Source organism: Rattus rattus, chromosome 4, assembly GCF_011064425.1.
Source record: "Rattus rattus isolate New Zealand chromosome 4, Rrattus_CSIRO_v1, whole genome shotgun sequence".
Classification (NCBI taxonomy): Eukaryota; Metazoa; Chordata; class Mammalia; order Rodentia; family Muridae; genus Rattus; species Rattus rattus.
In genome coordinates, this window is record NC_046157.1 from 90437667 (window position 1) to 90461076 (window position 23410).

Sequence of the window (23410 nt, forward strand, 5' to 3'; positions counted from 1 at the left end):
GGAAAAAAAGATAGCATTTTCAGCAAATGTGCTAGTTCAACTGGAGGTCAGCATGTAGAAGAATGCAAATCGATCCATGCTTATCACCCTGTACAAAGCTTAAGTCCAAGTGGATCAAGGACCTCCACATCAAACCAGATACACTCAAACTAATAGAAGAAAAAGTGGGGAAGCATTTCCAACACATGGGCACTGGAGAAAATTTCCTGAACAAAACACCAATGGCTTATGCTCTAAGATCAAGAATCAACAAATGGGATCTCATAAAACTGCAAAGCTTCTGTAAGGCAAAGGACACTGTGGTTAGGACAAAATGGCAACCAACAGATTGGGAAAAGATCTTTACCAATCCTACAACTGATAGAGGGCTTATATCCAAAATACACAAAGAACTCAAAAAGTTAGACTGCAAGGAGACAAATAACCCTATTAAAAAATGGGGTTCAGAGCTAAACAAAGAATTCACAGCTGAGGAATGCCGAATGGCTGAGAAACACCTAAAGAAATGTTCAACATCGTTAGTCATAAGGGAAATGCAAATCAAAACAACCCTGAGATTTCACCTCACACCAGTGAGAATGGCTAAGATCAAAAACTCAGGTGACAGCAAATGCTGGCGAAGATGTGGAGAAAGAGGAACACTCCTCCATTGTTGGTGGAATTGCAGACTGGTACAAGCATTCTGGAAATCAGTCTGGAGGTTCCTCAGAAAATTGGACATTGAACTACCTGAGGACCCAGCCATACCTCTCTTAGGCATATACCTAAAAGATTCCCCAACATATAACAACAACACGTGCTCCACTATGTTCATAGCAGCCTTATTTATAATAGCCAGAAGCTGGAAAGAACCCAGATGCCCTTCAACAGAGATGGATACAGAAAATGTGGTACATCTACACAATGGAATATTACTCAGCTATCAAAAACAATGACTTTATGAAATTCATAGGCAAATGGATGGAACTGGAAAATATCATCCTGAGTGAGGTAACCCAATCACAGAAAAATACACATGGTATGCACTCATTGATAAGTGGCTATTAGCCCAAATTCTCGAATTACCCTAGATGCACAGAACACATGAAACTCAAGAAGGATGACCAAAATGCGAATGCTTCACTCCTTCTTTAAAAGGGGAACAAGAATACCCTTGGGAGGGAATAGGGAGGCAAAGTTTAAAACAGAGGCAGAAGGAACACCCATTCAGAGCCTGCCCCACATGTGGCCCATACATATACAGCCACCAAACTAGATAAGATGGATGAAGCAAAGAAGTGCAGGCTGATGGGAACTGGATGTAGATCTCTCCTGAGAGACACAGCCAGAATACAGCAAATACATAGGTGAATGCCATCATTAAACCACTGAACTGAGAATGGGACCCCCATTGAAGGAATCAGAGAAAGGACTCGAAGAGCTTGAAGGGGCTTGAGACCCCATGTGAACAACAATGCCAACCAACCAGAGCATCCAGGGACCAAGCCACTACCCAAAGACTATACATGGACTGACCCTGGACTCCAACCTCATAGGTAGCAATGAATAGCCTAGTAAGAGCACCAGTGGAAGGGGAAGCCCTTGGTCCTGCCAAGACTGAAGCCCCAGTGAACATGATTGTTGGGGGGAGGGCGGTAATGGGGGAAGGATGGGGAGGGGAACACCCATAGGGAAGGGGAGGGGGAGGGGCTAGGGGGGTGTTGGCCGGGAAACCGGGAAAGGGAATAACAATCGAAATGTAAATAAGAAATACTCAAGTTAATAAAGATGGGAAAAAAAAGAGAAACACCCAAGTTAATAAAGATGGAAAAAAAAAGAGAAATATCCAAGTTAATAAAGATGAAATATATATATATGTATATATATATATATGACAAAGAAAAAAAGAATAATCATCTTTTTAAATCTACTTTAGATGGTTTCTAAACTGCCTAGAAAACCATGTACAATGAGATACAAATGGGAGTAGAGGAAAATCAAAGCAAAGTAACAATGGGAAAAATTCAAGTGCTCACAAAATCGACTGTGAAATTACTCAATGGGTTCTGAGCTTCCTGAAAAGGAGGGCAGAAAAATGCACATTCGAGGAACTGGGGGTGCAGCTCAAAGGACATCATATACTTAGCATGTATAAACCCTTGGGTTCAATCCCCAGCACCAAAACTAAATGAATAAATTACATTTACAGTAGTTTAAAAATTAATTGATCTTGGCCTATAGATACAACTCATTGGCATAGTGTTTAAATGGTACGTACAAACCAGTGGCTAAATTCCAAGAACCAAGATATGGTGGCCAGGTCTTTAATCCTGACATTTTGGAGGAAGAAGCAAAGGATAGAAAGTTCATTCCTATTATGTGCTACACCAGGGCCTGAGGGCCTGCCTAGACTACAAAAGACCCTATCTCAAAATAAATAGATAAATAAATAAATACATACATACATACATACATACATACATACATACATACATACATACCAACTGATCCTGCATCTTTTGGATGGATACTAGCCCCTGCTCTCCAAGGCAATAGCATTCTATGAGTGAGTTGGACGCACACTGAAGGTACAATGTGAAAACACCAAAACTTGGTTTTGAGAATGTCCACCGTTCCCCAGAGATCCACAGAGATCCACAAAGATCCACAGAGATCCACGTATCCTTGCTCTCAGAACAGAGATTTACTCCGTTCTGCTTATGTGTAGTCATTGACCATGCTTTAAACCTGGAAGTCATGGCTGTGTTTCAAGTGAACATCTCTTTAAAGGACAAGTAAAGAGTTGCATGGAACCCGCAGTTTGCTGACCCACCACCCCCATCTGCGCCAGTCTGCTGAGGTTTGTCTGTGCATCAGAACCCCTCATTCTGTGAGACTACTGGCCTTGTCATAGTGCCTGAAAGCCATCAGCAAAGTGTCAAAGTGCTGGTGATTAAATTTCTTCAAGTGGTGGCGAGCAGCCGCAACCAGGGCTCTCTGGCGGTCCTTCCCACGGAGATATTCATCTGGCCCTCTGTAATGGATGAGATCACCAACTCCTATTGAAGAAAAGGAGGAATCTTGTATGTGAATGTAAACTATGGCCATGGAGTTTTAAGAGAGAAACAGAGGCAGAGAGGGACCAAGGCAGAGAGACCTAGCAGCCTCTAGGAATGAACAAACAAGACAGTTATGTCTAGTGCTGGCACTTCTCCCATGTAGCCCATGAGGTCTCATGTAGCCCAGGCTGGCCTCGTTGAACTCATAGCAATCCTTTCAGTCTCCTAAATGCTGGGATTACCATTGTGCACAACATGCTCACTCGCTGTGATATTATACAAAGTATGTCTTCGTGTAAAAAGGAGCATAAAGCAATGGACTCTTGGAAGTTACTGTAGCTGCTTGAATTCTAATGCTTGTGACCCCCACATTAGTATGCACAAAGTTTCCACCTCCACTTAATTCTGATTGGTAAATAAGGATGTGGCAGACAATACCAAGGGAGAAGAGAGAGGAGGGGTTTTAGGTTTCCCAGGCTTGGGACCTCTAGGAAGGATGAGGGGGAGGTCAGCCATGCCTTAGGAGAGTGTGGAGAGAGGAAAGAGGGATGCCATGCCTGAGGTATGCACAGGGGAGAGAAGCAGAGCCACCATGTAAGGGGGCCAAGAGGACGAGGCCCAGAGTGCTGCTCGACTGGGTCTAGAGCAGCCAAGATGGAACACAGAATTAGTAAGTAGTAAATTGGAATTGTCTGTGGGAGTTAGATTCTAACAACATGGAGGATAGGCAGCTGCCCAGCTGCCTAAGACGTGCTAAAATATAAAGGCTGTGTGTCTTTCATACACATGAGGAAGCAACCTCATGTCAGGATTCATTAAAAAGTAATACAACACGCTACTGTTTCTGATTTGTTTGTTTGTTTGTTTGTTTGTTCATTTGTTTATATGAGGGTAGAATTACATACACAGGTGTGCACACATGTGCACATCCATGTAACTGCGTGCGAGTGGCTGGAGAACTTCGGGTGTCTTCCTCTATTATTTTCCATCTCTTGCCTCAAGCCAAGGTCTTTCAGGGTGCAGGCAGCTCACATTATCAAGACAGCTGTCAGTAAACTACGACCTACTGATCCCTGAGCCCTAATGCTGGAGTTACAAACATGGACATGGCTGTCTATACAGGGGCTAGGGATTCAAACTCAGATCCTCAGGCTTACACAGCAAGTATTCGTACTACGGAGCCATCGTCCCACCACCATGGCTCTGGTCATGAAAAAAAAATCTACTTGGCATTATGAACCATGCATGTAATCCCAGTACTCACAAGGCTGAGTGAGGAAGATCACTAGGCTACATACTGAGTTTCAAGCTAGCCTGAATTCTATAAGACCCTATCTCAAGAGGAAAGAAAGAAAATCGATCCAGTGCAATCCGGTAAACTAATTAATATATTTGTTCCCTTTCGAAGTATGTCACTTGCTTTATGTTTACGTTGCTGAGGACTCCACCCAGTCACAAGCTTGCTGAGCGTGCTCTACACTCAGCTCTGCTCCAACCCTTTCTATTCTATATTATTTATAAAACAAAGACGGTCTTAGCCAAGTGCGAAGCCCACACCTACCTTGTCCTGGGTAATGTTTTGTTAATTTGACACAAGCTAAAGGTATTTGTAAGAGGAAAAATCCTGAGAACTTGTCTCCCTAGACTGACCTGAAGGCAAGTCTGTGGGACATTCTGTGAGAGGGCCCAGCCCACTGCAGGTGGTGCCATCTCTGGGTGGGTGGCTTTGTGCTGTGTAAGAAAGCAGGCTGAGCAAACCTTGGGGAGTGAGGCAGTAAGAAATATTCCTCTGTGGGCTCTGCTTCCAGGTTCTTGACCTGAGTTCCTGCCCTGGCTTTCCTCAGCAGTTGAGCTTTCCACAGCAAAAATTGGTTGTTTTTGGTCCTCGTGTTTATCATAGCAATAGAAAGCAAACTAATATCAAACTAATATATATCCAAGGCTAGCCTGGGCTAAGCAATGAAGCTGAACCAAAAAAAAAAAAAAAGCTCAGCATGTTGGCACAGTCTGTAATCCCAGTATGTGGATGGTGGTGGCAGGAGAGTTATAAGTTCAAGACCTGTCTTAGGGATATAGCAAGTTGTAGGTCATCCATGAGAAACTTTTTGTTTGTTTGTAATTAAAACATGAGCTAGAACAGTTATACAAGTCCTCTGCTACCTATGGCTGGATTGATGACTTGCTAGCTGGCTGATGAGAGCAGCTCTTAATTATGTGGTTATATCTCTCTCTCTCTCTCTCTCTCTCTCTCTCTCTCTCTCTCTGTGTGTGTGTGTGTGTGTGTGTGTGGTGTGTGTGTGTGTGTGTGTCTGTGTATCTCATTTTTGAAACAAGATGTCTCTGGTATAAGAATGTAGGTCCTTTGTTTACATTGTGCAAAGCCCTGGATTCAATTCCCAGCACTGTAAAAAACAAATGATAATCAAAAACATTTTTTTTAAACATGGTCTTTCACTCGAACGAACACTGAGATGGGTCAGGCTTGAAGCAATCATCCTGTCTCAGTCTCTCAAATGCTGGGATCACAGAATGAACCACCACGTCTAAGTAGGATACATTAGAGTTTAAATGTTTAAATCTGCGTCCCATAGGTAAACAAATATGTTGCTGTGCATGGTGCTCCCTCCCTGTAATCCTGGATTGGGAGGTCTAGATAAGACACAGCAAATCAGAAACCAGCCTGATATACTGCCTCAAAAGCAAACAATAAAATATTTTCTGATTCTGTACACTTGTTATGTGGCCTTAAAAAAATCTGTATTTTTCTTATTTATGTTTAACTAATATTTAATTTAATATTAAAACATTTAACTATTTTCTTATTTTAATATTTTACATACAAAATATAATTAATATTTTATATAACATCATATATTAGCATAATTATATAAATATATAGTTTAATGTATAGTGTTGCTGTATTAATAATATTATTATATAAATATGTAATATTTATATGTATATTTATATCTATTCCCAGTACCTACATCAGATGGCTCACAACCCTCTGTAACTCATTTCTCTGACCTCCAGGAACACATGTGTATAGGCGCCTTGTGCACAAAGCATAAGGACTCACACAGGCTCTCAAGTGTACCATAGCACTCATGGGAAGGCCAAAGAACAACTCTTGGGAGTTGACTCGCTCCTTCCTCTATATGGGTCCCAGGTACCAAACTCAGGTTTTCAAGTTTGACACTGAGCCATCTTGCTAGCCCAGATTTTGCATCTTTAGAAAGCACCAAGAATCTGTCATATCATGACATAAGTATTGTATTCAAATTAAATTAAAAGCTGCCTTAGCTCACTGAGATAATAAGTTTATATTTATTTTCTAAGTAAAAGTCAACTTAACGTATTAATTATAAAGCCTTCAAACTGTATTAGTTCAAACATAATATGAAAAGAATTCTTATATACCATTAATGCTATAAAGCTTTAATCTTTAACATCTGAAGCTTCAAGGGGCTGGACACGTAGCTTGGTGATACAGTGCTGTGCCTAGAATACACAAGGCCCAAGGTTCATCTTCAGCACGACAGAAAAAAATGCATATATAGATGTGTACACGTGTATCTATATCCATGGTGAAGGTAAGAGCACAACCTTCTAGAGATGTTTTTCAACAGAAATGAGACTATGTTTCCAGGGGCAGCAAGCTGGACAGTAACAAGAGCCCAGCACCTGCCTCTCTTTAGGGGGGATGGGGAGTTGGGGGTTAATTCATATGTTCCAATACAGGCTAAAGCATTGTGGGTAACAGAAAAAGAGATTCTGGTCTAAGAAAGTCACTCCTTTAATGGGGTTGGGTTTATTTGTCAAGAAAGAAATTCACATATTTACCATATTCTTCAGGCTGGAGGCAAGCTCCAAATGTGTGCCCTGGGGGAACATTCATAGTTTCAGCAATGCTATAGGAGAAAGCAAACTCTAGTTAAAGTCCTGACCACCCAAAGCTCAAAGTTGTTTGCCTTAGGTGCTTAGCAACCCACAGACTTTCCTATAGACACACTGGGAAAACCAAAGGTAAGGCATTACAAGAGCCTGGTGTCCATTTGTATTAACAGCAGCTGAAGGTTTTCCTTGCAGACCACAAGAGAGAGAGGTGGGGGGGAGAATTCAAAGCAAAAAGAGGCAAAATAATTTTTCTGATATCCCAGAAATAAAGCTTTGTGAGGGTGCTCCCCCAGGAAGCAAGGTGGGAGGGAGATGGGATGGGGGTGGGAGGGAAATGGGATAGGGGTTTTCAGAGGGGAAACCAGGAAGGGGGATAACATTTGAAATATAAATAAATAAAATAACCAAGAAAAAGAAAAAAAATATACAGAATTCTCTCCTGCCCCTTCTCCAGATGCATATAAGTCACTGATTTCCTGGAAGTCTGAATGCTATAGGCCATGAGAGTACTCCGCTGATGAACTATATAATTATTATTTTCATGTTCAATAAAAACAATTTGGTAAGACACAAACCAACATTTGGTTTTTTCAGTGTAACCCTCAATTCAATAACATAGCTAAGGGTGTGACCTTGAGCTCCTGACCGTCCTACTTCTACTTCCCAGGACTAAGATCACAGGTGCCTGCCACCAAGCCTACCCTGATGGCCCAGATGGAAGCGAGAGACGGCAAGGCCTCAAGCTCAAACTCACGGGTCTAAAACTCTTCCAAGTCTGTGTTGAAATTTTTCTTCAAAATCATCAGCTCTTTTGGATACAATTTTTGCTCCTCTTTCCCTAAAAAAAATGAGAAATAAACAGGTATTACTGTCATTATTTATTATTTAAATGCCATTGGCTGCAAAATATAAACACAATGAAAAGGATCGTGGTATCTCGGCACCCTCAGTAAACAAGTCTCAAAAGATATTCCATATTTAATACTTCACATATTGATGTTTCTATCACATGCTTTGTAATAAAAATTCTTTTGGTTGTTAATATAGCATGGTCTGTGTATAAAGTGGGGTGTGACCAATTCGAGGTATGGTTGAGCAGAACAGTTTTATTGTAAATATGAGGAAGAGTAGAGCCAGAGGCAACTGGAAGAGCCCACAGCAGGGAGAGAAGGTAGAGGACTAAGTGTGAACCACAGACTAAACCAGTCTATGGGAGGAGAAAGGGAAAGAAGAGAGTTCAGGCTAAGGAGACCAAGAGAGAGGAGGCCAAGAGAGCACATGGTCGAAATGGCAAGGTTGTACAGTAATCGAAAGTTGGGTTAAGGGAAGCCCATGGGCTGCAGAGGTTTACAGTGGGGTCTTCGTGAGAAGATCTAAAAGGAGCAAAAGGTGTTGAGTGTGCCTAGAGGCCTGAAGACTCTGCTATGATAACAGGCACCTCAGTCAGACACTCGTCCAGTCTGGAGACACAGCTCAGGGGACAAACACTTGCCTGGAATGCATTAGACTCATTTCAGTTCTCAGCCTAAGAAAAGAGGAAGGGAGCGCAAGCAAAAGAAAACACTTTGCCAATATGAATAAAAAAAACATAAAAATATTTTCAGACAGGACAGAAAGATGAGGAATGTGGAACATATGTTGTGGGGAAGGGTACTCGCCACTCCACAGTCTGGTTGTGAAGTCTTTCCCTGGCTAAGAATGGAGTATTCCAGCACAATTTAGCAGCATGTGCTGTGAATCTTGACTACATAGCATCCAAGTTCCTTTTATATAGAGATGTCTCAAATAAGAATGTTAAAGTAATAGGAAACCACACTCAAGGTCTAACAGTATGCAGTCTTACTCCTCTCTCACTTAGACTGTTGAAAAGAGATAAGCCAATCTTAAGGCCTTTCTCCTATACCAGTTTAAACGGCTTATTTCAAAGAATGTCACTAAGAAAACTATAAATGTTTACATGAAAATATGTCTAGGGAGCAAGCTCACCACAAGATTTCTGCACATATCACACACACACTATGTACATGAGTAAATGTTTAAACAAAACCACAGTTTTCTTCCTTGAACACTCTTTGTAACCTTGCTTTTACTTTATCCGCTGTTGTCCTACTCATTGTTCCCCCACGATCCCATGATCTCTCTTACTGGAGGAAAAGGGAGAGAGATAAACAGTCCCTTAGTTAGCAACCCTTCCAGGTAGAACTTCAGAATCTACCAAAGTCACATATACAAATATTAAGACACATAGTCAAGATTCTTTCCTGAGAAGGCCATGCCCTCACCTGGATGTACTGACCTTCCTTTTTTTCCTGTGAGCCTCTTTTTCTACTAACTCATGTTTATATTTATGATAAAGTATCTTCTTAGGGGCTACAGAGTTAGCCCAAAGGTTAAAAACATGAGGATCTGGCTTCAAATTCTCAACTCCCAAACAAGAAAAAGCTTGGTCTGATCATGAGTGCCTTTCATGAACATTGGGCAAGGGGTGGAGAGATAGGTCCTATGAGCTCCCTCTGGACAGCTAGTCCGCCAAAAATAATGGTGACTTTCTATTTCAGTGAAAGATGCTGTCTCCAAGGACTAAGGTGGAGACTGAGAGAGGACAATACCTGAAAATGTCCTCCTCTGACCTCCACATGTACCTGGATAGCCTTACACACCTACACTACTTCTGAGCAGGCACACACACACACACACACACACACCCCACATTCCACAGACAACACACATAAATACCACAATTTTTTTTAAATGTTTTAATCTCTTGTAATAAACTCAAAATCTGCTTCTCACACCTAGTTATACTGAAATTCTTTTCTATGCCAAGGTCAAGAACACCAGCTCCACTCAGAAAAGAACCCATTAGGCTGTGTCTGCAAATATCCCTCCCGTTCTCAACATGCGTATGCCCTTGTATCTCAATTAAAGAATCACTATTAAGGAGCCAACCCACACAATGTTTACAATTATGGAAAGCAGGGCTGGAGAGATGGTACTGTCGGTAAGAGCACTTGTTGCTTTTACAGAAGACCCAAATTCAGTTCTCAGATAGAGATTTTTAAGAGAGTCCCCAGGCCTATGCAGGAGTAGGAATAGCTGCTGCAGTCAATCTGCCAGGTTCTAGCCTACATGACGTTAGGCAAATAACTGGCTTCAAAGTCTTCATCTGTGAACTTAACTACTCCTACCCCATGATGTCCAAGATAGGATTGAATTAATAATATAGAGAATTTTTTTGAGACTTTTCCTTTGTGGCTAAGACTGTTGTTATTTTCGAAACAACACTAGCAGAAGAGTAGGTGTGGGGCAAGTGGACTATGCCACTAGACAGAACAGAAGAACTGGTAAGGTTACACAGGCTCACATCCGAGAGATCACAGGATTGAGAATAGCAGGCATGGGGCCAAATCCCTGCCAAACTACCTAACCATGACCCCACACTGAGAGGACATAACAATTGGTCATATACCAATAAAAAAGCTAGACTTGCCAGCGCGTCTGGATTTTTTTTTTTTTTTTTTTTTTTACGGAGCTGGGAACAGAACCCAGGGCCTTGCGCCTGTAGGCAAGCGCTCTACCCTGAGCTAAATCCCCAACCCAGCGTCTGGATTTTATCTGCTCCAGGAGCTAACCCTGTACCATACCTCTCAGTAACCAGATCCACAAGGAGAGAGCTGGTCTCCTAAGAGTGTTGACACACCTGAGAGCACAGATGAGACCACAACCTCTGCTAAAATACCTAGTCTAAGAGGTAGCCCAGATGACCACCCAGATCCCGCAGTACACAGGAGCAAGGAGCAGTCTGGGTCAGGAAACCTCCAGTTTCCTCCTGCACTCAGAGATGGCCCTGTGCCACAAGTCTCTATACCAAGATACCACCAAGAGAGAGCTGGCCTCCCAAGAGTGCTGAAACACCTGAGGGCACAGATGAGACCACCATTTCTACTCCAAGGAACCCACCCAGAGACCTTAGGACACAAGAACTGACAAGCAATCTGGGACAGGATCCATCCAGTTTACTTCTGTGCCACAGTGCTCAGTACCCAAATCCTCCCAGGAGAGAGCTGGTCTCCCAGGAGTGTTGACACACCAAACATCATAGTTCACAGGGTCATAGGAGGGATCAGCTACAACCAGAAACAGCAAGACCAGCTAACACCAGAGATAACCAGATGGCAAGAGGCAAGTGCAAGAACCTAAGCAACAGAAACCAAGGCCACTTAGCACCATCGGAACCCAGTTCTCCCACCAGAGCAAGTACTGTATACCCCAACACACTGGAAAAGCAAGATTCCCAATTAAAATCACACCTTATGATGATGTTAGAGGACTTTAAGAAGGACATAAATAACTCCCTTAAAGAAATATAGAACACAGGTAGAAGCCCTTAAAACAGAAAACACAAAAATCTCTTAAAGAATTATAAGAAACGCAAACAAACAAGTGAAGGAATTGAACAAAATCATCCAGGATCTAAAAATGGAAATAGAAACAATAAAGAATTCACAAAGAAAGACAACTGGGAGATAGAAAACCTAGGAAAGAGATCAGGACTTACAGAAACAAGCATTATCAAAAGAATACAAGAGATAGAAGAGAGAATCTCAGGGGCAGAAGATACCATAGAACGAATTGACACAACAATCACAGAAAGTGCAAAATGCAAAAAGATCCTAAACCAAAGCATCCAGGAAATCCAGGACACACTGAGAAGATCAAACCTGAGGATGATAAGAACAGAAGAGAGTGAAGATTCCCAACTTAAAGGGACAACGACTATCTTCAACATAATTATAGAAGAAAACTTCCCTAACCTAAAGAAAGAAGAAGCCTACAGAACTCCAAACATATTGGATCAGAAAAGAAATTCTCCTGTCACATAATAGTCATAACTCCAAATGCACAAAATGAAGAAAGAATATTAAAAATAATAAGGGGAAAAGGTCAAGTAACAGATAAAGGCAGACCTATAAGAATTACACCAGACTTCTGTGAAAGCCAAAAGATCCTTAGCAGATGTCATACAGGCCCTGAAAGAAGCAAATGCCACCCAGGTACTATATACAGCAAAACACTTAATTACCGCAGATGGAGAAACCAAGTTACTTCATCCCAAAACCAAATTTACACAATATCTTTCCACAAACACAACCCTACAAAGGATAATAGAAAACTCCAACATAAGGAGGGAAACTACATCCTAGAAAAAGCAAGAAAGTAATGTTTTTTCAACTAACCCAAAAGAAGATAGTCACACAAACATAATTTCACTTGTAACAGCAAAAATAATAGAAAACAACAATCATTGGTCCCTAATATCTCTCAATATCAATGTACTCAATTCCCCAATAAAAAGACCTAGACTAATAGATTGGATACATAAACAGGATCCAACATTTTGCAGCATACAGGAAACACACCTCAAGAACAAATTCAGACACTTATGCAGAGTAAAAGTCTGGGAAAAAAATTTGCAAGCAAAGGGTTCCAAGAAATGAGCTGGAGTAGCCATTCTAATACTGAATAAAATCAACTTTCAACCAAAAATTATCAGAAAAGATGAGGAAGGACACTTCATACTCATCACAGGAAAAATCCACCAAGATGAATTCTCAAATCTGAATATCTATATTCCAAATGCAATGGCACTCACATTCAAAAAAGAAACTTTACTAAATCTCAAAGCACACATTACACCTCACAAAATAATAGTGGGAAACATCAAAACCCACTTTTATCAATGGACAGATGGTGGGCAGAAACTAAAAAGAGACACAGTGAAACTAAGAGAAATTGGGAACCAAATGTATTTAACAGATATCTATAGAACATTTAATCCTAAAACTAAAGAATTTACCTTCTTTTCAGCACCTCATGGTACTTTCTCCAAAATGGACCACATAACCAGTCACAAAACAGACCATAACAGATACAAGAAGATTGAAATAATCCCATACATCCTATCAGATCACCACAGACTAAGGCTGGTCTTCAATAACAACAAAAATAACAGAAAGCCCACATACACATGGAAGCTGAACAATGCTCTACTCAATGATAACCTGGTCAAGGAAGAAATAAAGAAAGAAATTAAAGACTTCTTAGAATTTAATGAAAATGAAAGCACAGCATACCCAAACTTATGGGACACAATGAAAGCAGTGCTAAGAGGAAAACTCATAGCTCTGAGTGCCTCCAAACAGAAATTGAAAAAGCATACATTAGCAGTTTGACAACACACCTAAAAGCTCTAGAACAAAAAGAAGCAAATACACCTAAAAGGGGTAAACAGCAGGAAATACTCAAGCTCAGGGCTGAAATCAAGCAGGTAGAAACAAAACAACTGGGGTTGGGGATTTAGCTCAGTGGTAGAGCACTTGCCTAGAAAGCGCAAGGCCCTGGGTTCGGTCCCCAGCTCCAAAATAAAGAAAAAAGAAAAAAAAAAGAAAAAAGAAAAAGAAACAAAACAACTATACAAAGAACCAACAAACCAGGAGCTGTTTGTCTATCAACAAGACAGATAAATCCTTAGGCAAACAAAATGACACAGAGACAGAATCTAAATTAACAAAATCAGAAGTGAAAATGGAGATATAACAACAGAAACTGAGGAAATTCAAAAAATCATCAGATGCTACTAACAAAAGCCTATATTCAACATAACTGGAAAATCTAGATGAAATAGACAATTTTCTAGACAGGTACCAAAGTTAAATCAGGATCAGATAAACCATCCAAACAGTCCCATAATTCCTAAAGAAATAGAAGCAGTCATTAAAAGTTTGCCAACCAACAAAAGCCCAGGAAGAGACGGGTTTGGTGCAGAATTTTATCAGACCTTCAGAGAAGACCTCATACCAATACTGTCCAAACTATTCCACAAACTAGAAACAGAAGGAAGTCCTTCTGTGAAGCCACAATTACGCTTATACCTACACCACACAAAGACCCAACGAAGGAGAACTTCAGACTAATTTTCTTTATGAATATCGATGCAAAACTACTCAAAAAATTCTCAAAACCCAAATCTAAGAACACCTCAAAACAATCATCCATCATGATCAAATAGGCTTCATCCCTGGGATGCAGGGATGGTTCAATCTGTGAATATCCATCAATGTAATCTACTATATAAACAAACTCAAAGAAAAAAAAAACACGTGATCATCTCATTAGATGCCGAGTAAGCATTTGACAAAATTCAACACCCCCTCATAGTAAAAGTCTTGGAAAGATCTGGAATTCAAGACCCATACCTAACCACAGTAAAAGCAGCATACAACAAACCAGTAGCCAACATCAAACTAAATGGAGAGAAACTTGAAGCAATCCCACTAAAATCAGGGACTAAACAAGACTGCACACTCTCTTCCTACTTATTCAATATAGTACTTTAAGTCCTAGCCAGAGCAGTCAGAAAACAAAAGGTCAAAGGGATACAAATTCGAAAAGAAGAAGACAAAACATCACTATTTGCAGATGATATGATAGTATACTTAAGTAACCCCAAAAATTCCACCACAGAACTCCTAAACCTGATGAACAATTTCAGCAAAGTGGCTGGATATAAAATTAACTCAAACAAATCAGTAGCATTCCTCTACTCAAAAGATAAACAGGCTGAGGAAGAAATTCGGAAAATGACACCCTTCACAATAGTCACAAATAATATAAAATACACCATTATACTCGATGTAACTCTAACCAAGTAAGTGAAATATCTGAATGACAAGAACTTCAAGTCTCTGAAGAAAGAAATTGAAGATCTCAGAAGATGGAAAGATCTCCCATGCTCATGGATTGGCAGGATTAATATAGTAAAAATGGCCATATTGCCAAAATCAATCTATAGATTCAATGCAATCCAGATCAAAATTCCAACTCAATTCTTCATAGAGTTAGAAAGAGCAATTTGCAAATTCATTTGGAATAACAAAAAATCCAGGTTAGTGAAAACTATCCTCAACAATAAAAGAACTTCTGGGGGAATCACTATCCCTGACCTCGAGCTGTATTACAAAACAATAGTGATAAAAAACTGTATGGTATTGGTAAAGAGACAGTCAGGTAGATCAATAGAATAGAATTGAAGACCCAGAAATGAACCCTCACACCTATGCTCACTTGTTTTGACAAAGGAGTTAAAACCATTCAATGGAAAAAAGACAGCATTTTCAACAAATGATGCTGGTTATGGAGGGTCAGCTTAGAAGAATGCAGATCTATCCATTCTTTCACCATGTACAAAAAGGAGATTAAAACCAGATTCAATGGAAAAAAGAACAGCAGTTTTTCTAAACAAAATTGAAATGGTAAAACAAATGGTTAAGACAAAGGACTTCTGGAAAAATAGCAACCAACAGATTTGGAAAAGATCTTTACCAATACTAAACACTAGAGGGCTAATATCCATGTATATTTGAATGGAATAAAATAACCCTATTAAAAAAATTGCTGAAACTGTCACCAACCATTCTGAAAATTAGTCATCAGAAATGCAAATCAAAACAATTGAGTTTCTCACACCAGTCAGAATTAGACATAGGTACTACCTGAGGATCCACATTGACTGGATTGCAAATGGCACGACCACCTCTATTGGTTTCTGAGTAAATTAGACATAGTACTACCTGAGGATCCAGCTATACCACCTCTAGGCATATACCCATAAGATGTTCCAACATACAACAAGGACACATGCTCCATTATATTCATAGCAGCCTTATTTACAATAGCCAGAAGCTGGAAAGAACCCAGATGCCCTTCAACAGAGGAATGGATACAGAAAATGTGGTATATCTACACAATGGAGTACTACTCAGCTATCAAAAATAATCACTTCATGAAATTCATAGGCAAATGGATTGAAGTAGAAAATATCATCCTATGTGAAGTAACCCAATCACAGAAAAGCACACATGGTATGCACTCACTGATAAGTGGATATTAGCCCAAAAGCTGGGAATAATCAAGATACAATTCATAGAGCACATGAAGCTCAAGAAGAAGGAAGACCAAAGTGTGGATGCTTCACTTCTTCTTAAAAAGGGGAACAAAAATATTCACAGGAGGAGATATGGAGACAAAGTTTAGAGCAGAGACTGAAGGAACGGCCATTCAGAGCCTGTCCCACCTGGTGATCCAGCCCATATACAAACAGCCACCAAACCCAGACAATATTGCTGAAGCCAAGAATTTCATGCTGGCAGGAGCCTGATATAGTTGTCTCCTGAAAGGCTCTGCCAGAGCCTGACAAATATAGAGGCAAATGCTCACAGACAACCATTCAACTGAGAACACAGTCCTCAATGGAGGAGTTAGAGAAAGGACTGAAGTAGCTAAAGGGGTTTGCAATCCCATAAGAAAACCAACAATATCAACCAACCAGACCCCTAGAGCTCCCAGGGACTAAACCACCATCCCAAGAGTACACAGGGTTGGACCTATGGCTCCAGCTGCATATGTAGCAGAGGACAGCCTCGTCAGGGATCAAATGGAGGAGAGGCCCTTGGTCCTGTCAACCTCAATGCCCCAATGTAAGGGAATGTCAGGGCAGGGAGGTGGGAAGGAATAAGTGGGTGAGTGGGGAACACCCTCATAGAGGGAGAAGAGGAGATGGGATAGTGAGTTGCTGGAGGGGAAACTGGGAAAGGGGATAACATTTGAAATGTAAATTTTAAAAATACCCAATAAAAGAAAAAAGTTAAAAACAAACAAACAAACAAAAAACCTGGAGTTCTCCATACCTATGAGTTATCTAGATAGGCGACAATGAGCTTTCTTTCTTGTGTATTCTTTCCGGCAAAAAGGTATTTAATCCCAGTTTCACCCTGAGTGCGGTGTATGCATTCACATTTGCCATCAAGTAAAACAGTTTGGACATCATCTCCTTTATCAAGGATGGCTATGGGGCTGTGGGGTCGGGGAAGGACTTTCTTGTAATGAGCTGAGCCTAAGGGAAGCCTGGAGAAGGTCTTCCCTCTTTCAGCCCCTCCTTACTCTCCAGTCTCTTGGAAACAGACTGGACTCTGCGCCTGTCCTGTTCTCAGCCTTCCCCTTCTTCCTGGCAAGTAGACACCCTGAGCACCCTCCACCAATTTTCACTCCCAGCGGCAGGCTAGCGGCACCTGGATACACAGGAGACTGGGAACCACAGCTTCTGTCTCAGACCCTGCTGTTTCTCACTTGGGGAAACACAGACTCGGACCTCTGTTACCGACTGTGTTTTGCCTCCCCAGAGCAGCTTGCCGGCAGTGATTGGGCACCCCAGCAATGAAGCAGACAAGTAGGCGGTTGGATGCCAATGGAAGTGCAAGTGGTTTAGGGCTACGGAAACCGAGAAAGTCTCGTGCTCAGTGTAAAGCCAGGTCTTCCGTGACACACAGGAAAGCCATACTGCCACTGTGTGGATGCTACAAGTTACCACAACTTCAGACAATGGCAATGTGTTCTCTCACAGCTCTCTAGGCAGCTGTGGAACTAGGGAGCAGAGGATGGCACCCTCACATTTTCTCCAAAGGAGAAACCATTTCTTGCTCCCCCACCCCCACCCCCGTGCCTGTTGGTGGCTGCTGGCATTGCTGGGTATCCGTGGTTAGAGCAGCCTCTCTCCATCCTCTGCCTACATCCATCTTTGGAACATCTTCTCTTCTGCATGCCTTTCTGCGTCAGCGGCCAGCCTCCCTCTGAACATCTTCTTCATCTTCTTCTTTTCTTTCCTCCTCCTCCTCCTCCTCCTCCTCCTCCTCCTCCTCTCCTCCTCCTCCCCCTCATGATCATCGCAAATCATCACGATCATCATGATCATCAGATCATCATCATGATTATCCAGTCTCTTTCCTTCAACTCATCTTCCTTTTCCTTCTTCTTCCTTCCTCTTCCCCTTTCCTCCTTTTTTTCTTATTCATCATGATCATCATCTACTACAATGGAAATGATTATCCTTACTTGGCAGCCCTCTGGTCTCTTTCCTTCCATCTCATCTTCCTGTATTTTCTGGTATTTTCTATGGGATTCCAACAGAGACTTCTTCTTGGACCTCTGGTTCTGCTTGCCCCAGACTACAACCTTCCTCCTCCTTTTTTGCTTATTCTTTATTTTTTTGGATGGGAAAGCCTCATGATTAACTAACCTTTTGTTTGTCAACTTAGCTCGGTGAATGCAGAATCTACTACAATGGAAACTGCTGCTGCGCGGGACACCCCCTGCTCTGAAGAACCCCTCGCGCCCTAGACCGACGCCATTTTTTTATCCATGGTTTATTTGGAGGAACGCTAGAAAGAACCTATTGATATACCTTAAATCTGGACCAACCTTCTAATGGTGGCAGCCCATATAAAAGGACATGGATGAAGGAAACTGCCTTTTTATCCAAATGGGAGAGATAAAAATTTCTCCCTTACAAACGGTGCTTGCTTGCAAGTTTAGCAAGATCATCTGAAACCTCCACCTGCACAAACTGGATGAACTTGCTGCTTGTAAAGGGCCTTCACTGGTATGGGCAAAAACCAATTTTTGCTAATGCCTCAGAATGGATTCCAACAGAGACTGAAGGTCCATTCAAAGACAACTATAAAAGAGTGACTCTCCAGGATTGGCTGTGAGAGCTTTGAAGAGAGGCTCTGGAGATGGCATCCAGGACACCCAAGGACAGGACTATGAGAGATTTGGTTGGGGTTGCATCTAGTTTTGGTAATATGATTTATGGACAACTGTCTGATAAAGAGGATCTCAGCTACTTTTTTCACCAATAAAGCACAATACAGGCATTGTTTGCCCACCCAGACTATAACCTATAAGCGTTGTTTCTAGAACAATCTATTAACTTGGACCCAAATATCAGAATTTCTATAGAGAACCTCCAACATTCAAAGGTTATGTTTTGTTTATTTTGTGTCAACTTTGACATAAGACCTAGAGTTATTGATGTCCCCTTGTATGTGGGGTAGGAGTGTTCCATCTTAAAAAAAATGTTTTCCATAAGATCAGGTTGTAGACAAGCCTGTAGAGCACGTTCTTAATTAGTGATTTATTGCGGCAGGCCAAACCCATTGTAAGTGGTACAATCCTAGGCTGGTGGCTCTATAAAGCAGGCTGAGGGCTGGAGGTGGCTAGTTAAGAAAGCAGGCTCTTGGCAAACCAGATGGTGGCTCAAAATCAGCATCTCAAAGCAGCTACACTTACTCATATAAGTAAAAATTAATAAAAAAAATATTTAAAAAAAAAAGAAAAGAAAAGAAAGCAGGCTGAGCAAGCCAGAGGGAGAAAACAGGAAGCAGCACTTCTCTACGGAGTCTCCACAAGCTCCTGCCTCCAGGTTTCTATCCAGTTTGAATTCCTGGGCCTTCCTCAATGGACTGTGGCTCTGGGTTTGTAAACCAAATAAACCTTTCCTCCTCAATTAGCTTTTAGTCATGGTATTGCATAGCAACAATAATACCACTAGATAGGACAAAAAAATTTGATACCAGAAGTGGAGTATTGTTGTGAAATACCTGACCATGTAGGGTATTTGGAGGTTGGGAGACGGGGAGTTGGTACTTTGGGCTAGAAAGATCACTGAGTGTTCAAACATTGATTTGTTCTGCTGGCAGTTTGGAATATAAAAATGTTAAGAGCAATGCAGATGATGCTTGTGATGTTTTTAGAGGGAAAATTAAGAGTCCTTAAATAGCTCTATCAGGATCATTTGCCATTTTAAGTTAAGAATCTGTGGTTCTCATTAGCTGAGACTGAAGAATAAGCTATGATTAACAAGGTACCAGAACCACTGAAGTAAAACCTTTACTTTGCCAGGACTATTGATGCTGGTCAGCTGAAGCTGAAAAGTTTGTGGGAACTAGGAAACGACCATCGCTGTGGCGAAATCTTCTGGGAAATGCTTCCTAGAGTCAACACATAGAATCTGGGCTCCAGAGGCAGCCAAGGTTGGACCTTACGATGGCAGCCAAACTTTGTTATGTATAAGAGTCTCCCAGGTATTATTTATAGGGATGTCATTAGATTGGTTTGCAGGATGTAGTCTGGGTGGGCAAACAATGCCTGTATTGTGCTTGGAAAACTGAGAATCAGACAGTTGTCCAGCAATCCCAATCCGGTCCTGGAGTCCTGGAGGAATCCTGGAGAGATGCTGTCCTTCAGTCTCTGTTGGAATCCATAGAGATTGGTTTTAATACCAGTGAAGGAATGCAGCAGCAAGAGTAGATGATCTTGCTAGCAAGAGTGAGGGCAAGCAGGCAAAAATCAGTTTCCTTCATCCATGTCCTTTAAGATGGGCTGCCACCAGGAGTGGTACTGGTTTTGAAGGCATGACAGGGTCATGGGGAGCAACTGAGGCTTTGCTTTGTGAGAGGATGGGAGAGGCCATTGTGAAGGTTATGGGGAAGTTTAAGGCCCTGTACCATGAAGAGAGCCCAAGAAAAGCTACTGGTGTATGTGAAGCCCAGTCACCACAGAAAACCCCAGCATGCTGAGATGCCAGTGCCAAGGGACAACCACCAAGCAGCTATGGACAGGAGTCAGCCAGAGCTGAGGAGACGAACCGTATATGATGCAGAGGGTGGATCTGGAGCAGGAGCCTGAGGCCCTTGAAGAAGCCCAGAAGAGCATATATGAATCCCAAATGCTGGACACATACATGGTTTATATGGTTGAGTTTGGTTTTATTTTGACCCAATTGTGATTGTGCCCTGCTTCTTCCCTCTTGAAATAAGAAAGTATGCATTTATTTATGTTTGTTTGTTTGTTTGTTTGTTTATTTAGATATGAACCCAAAGTTGATGGGAGACTTTTGATTTTAGAATAGACATTTTAGAGCAGGACAGTGTTGGGGTAGAGATGCTGAAAGCTTTTTAAGACTGTAGCAATTCCCTAAGCCTTGTTTGAGTAAAACCAGCATTTTTTTGTTTTTTAAGTCTATTTCTTCTTTTTCACACAGCACAGGTTTGTAAATTGTTTTATATTATTGATATTTATATTAATATGAGATCTTGAGAGATGAAGGAAAGGGAAAGGTTGTGACCAATACTGATGGGTGAGTCAGGCAGTGATGCATTTGGTTTGTGATCTCAGTGCTTCTTCCTAAACCCTTTTTTTCAAGCCTTCCCTTTACCCAATCCAAACCTTTCTTAATCCAACAAGAGATTTCAAGTTTTTCTGAGGATAAGAAAGGGCCCTCTCCCATTCAGGACTCTTCTTGGTCTCTGGCTCCAGGAGGCCTCTCTTCCCCTGCTTTGGCACTATAACCCAGACTGGCATGCCTTGCCTGACCTCCCAAAAGGGCCCCTCACAAATCGACTTTGGATTTTTTTAAGTGTTTGAGTTTTTAAGACTTTTTCAGGTTTGTAAATTGTTTTATATTGTGATGTTTATATTAATATGAGATCTTGGAGATGAACAAGGGAAAGGTTGTGGCTTCACAGTGATGTGTTTGTGTCTCAAGTTAACAAGAGATCAAGGAGGATAAGAAACTCTCCATTTAGGAGGAGGAGGCTCACACTATAACCCAGACTGGCATGCCAACTCACTACCATCTTTCCGCCTCAGGCTTGAGTACCTGGTTGACAGATAAAAGCCATCACACACAGACCACCTCTGAACTTCTAAGGATACGTATTAGCAGGGCCTATGTGTGTGTGTGTGTGTGTGTGTGTGTGTGTGTGTGTGTGTGTGTGTGTGTTACTCTCAATCAAACTCAGGGCCTTTGGCATTAATTCATGTGTTGGCTTAGAATAAAAAATAACATAGTAAGTGAAAAACTAAGGACCCCATTGGGGTCCCCATTGGAGAGTTAGAGAAAAAGGATTGAAGGAACTGAAGGGGTTTACAACCCCACAAGAACAACAATACCAACCAACCAGAGCTCCCAGGGATTAAACTACCATCCAAAGAGCACACATAGACAGACCCATGGCTCCAGCTGCATATGTAGCAGAGGATGGCTTTGTTGGGCACCAATGGGAGGAGAAGCCCTTGGTCCTGCTAAGGCTGGACCCCCCAGTGCAGGGGAATGTCAGGGCGGGGAGATGGGAAGGAGTAGGTGGTTGGGGAGGGGGAACACCCTCCTAGAAGAAGGAGGGGTAGGATAGGGAGTGTATGGATGGGAAACCAGGAAAGATGATCATTTGAAATGTAAATAAATTTTAAAATATATCCAATAAAAAATGAAAATTCTAAGGAAGAAGCTATATACAGAATGAAGAAATAAGAAAGTCCAATTTTCCCCAGAACTCAGGCTTCTAAGAGAAGCATGAGTTAAGAGCCCAGCCTAAGCTACTCAGCAAGTTTGAGGCCAGTTAGACAGTATATAAACACATCTCATATACACCCACACAACATACACCCTCACACACACACTCTCTCTCTCACACACATACACACTCAAAAGAAAAGGTCAAAATCTGCAAACATTAAGGGCAAAGGCTCAAGATGCCCAAGTAAATTATTAGATCTCAATGCCAATCCTGGCACGGTGGCTCAGACCTATAACCCCAGCACTTGAGAGACAGCCAGGAGGTTGGCCGCAGGTTGTGGCTAGCCTGGGATATATAGTGTCTTCTGGGCCAGCGAGGTTAACATGCAAAGAGCCATGTCTATAAAGTCACAGAAGCTGGAGAGACAGCCATTGCAAAGGACCTGACTTGAATTCCTCATGCCCACGGGTGGCTCACTTGTAACTCTTGCTCTAGGAGAAGATGATGTTTCAGCCTGTTAGGTGTACCTACGTTCACATGTGCACACACACACTTAAGAATGAAAATAAAATCTAAAGCAACGACAAAAAGTAAATAAAGTCCAACACTGGGAGGCTGAGGCAAGAAGATGGACACAAATTCTTGGCTACTATAGGCTTCAGAGTAAAACCCTGTCACCTAAATAAATAAATAATAAATAATTTTAAAAAACACCAAGTCATGAAGTAACTTCAGAACAGCATAAACCTTTGGGGTAAACAGAGAGAATGTGTGCTGGAAATGAAGACATTGCATGATCTATTTTTTCTATTATCGTTATGTTATATATCGTGCCGACATATTTAGTATCTCTTAAAAATAAACTTTAAATAGGTAGCTCCTTAAGTTCAAATGCTAAATCTCTAAGACTTACTTCTGAACCAGGTACAATCACACTTACATTTGTAGTTCATGGAGCCAATGTAAAGTTTTAGCCATGGTGCGCCCATCATTACAGTGAGGTGTTGGGACTCCATACAAGTTAAACCTATGGAAACTTGCTGGGTTATACTTTCGGTTCTTTGCTTCTCCTGTGGGTAGTAGGAGCAGGGAATAAGACTTCTGAGTTAAGCCATACACAGAAAAAAAAATCTTTATTTTAAAGAGAGCACACTGTTTTCTCGTTGGCACAGGATTTGTGGGACAAGACTGGAATGTACCCATACAGGCAGCTGTGCAGACTCGGCTGCAGGTAACAAAGGTCTCACCCGCACATGCTGGGACACCACGGAATGTTACATACAG

General features: G+C 41.5%; 1 protein-coding gene across 1 annotated transcript in view; it reads right to left on the minus strand.

The window, feature by feature from the left end:
* The window catches only part of Efhb (EF-hand domain family member B), a 63674-nt gene that overhangs the window by 19552 nt on the left and 20712 nt on the right, over positions 1 to 23410 (minus strand). Inside the window, exons 6-9 of the mRNA XM_032899468.1 lie at positions 23067 to 23196; positions 7690 to 7773; positions 6882 to 6949; positions 2884 to 3038 (exon numbers count right to left, since the gene is read on the minus strand). Of these exons, the coding sequence (XP_032755359.1) occupies positions 2884 to 3038; positions 6882 to 6949; positions 7690 to 7773; positions 23067 to 23196 (437 nt within the window). The remainder of the gene's footprint in view (positions 1 to 2883; positions 3039 to 6881; positions 6950 to 7689; positions 7774 to 23066; positions 23197 to 23410) is intronic.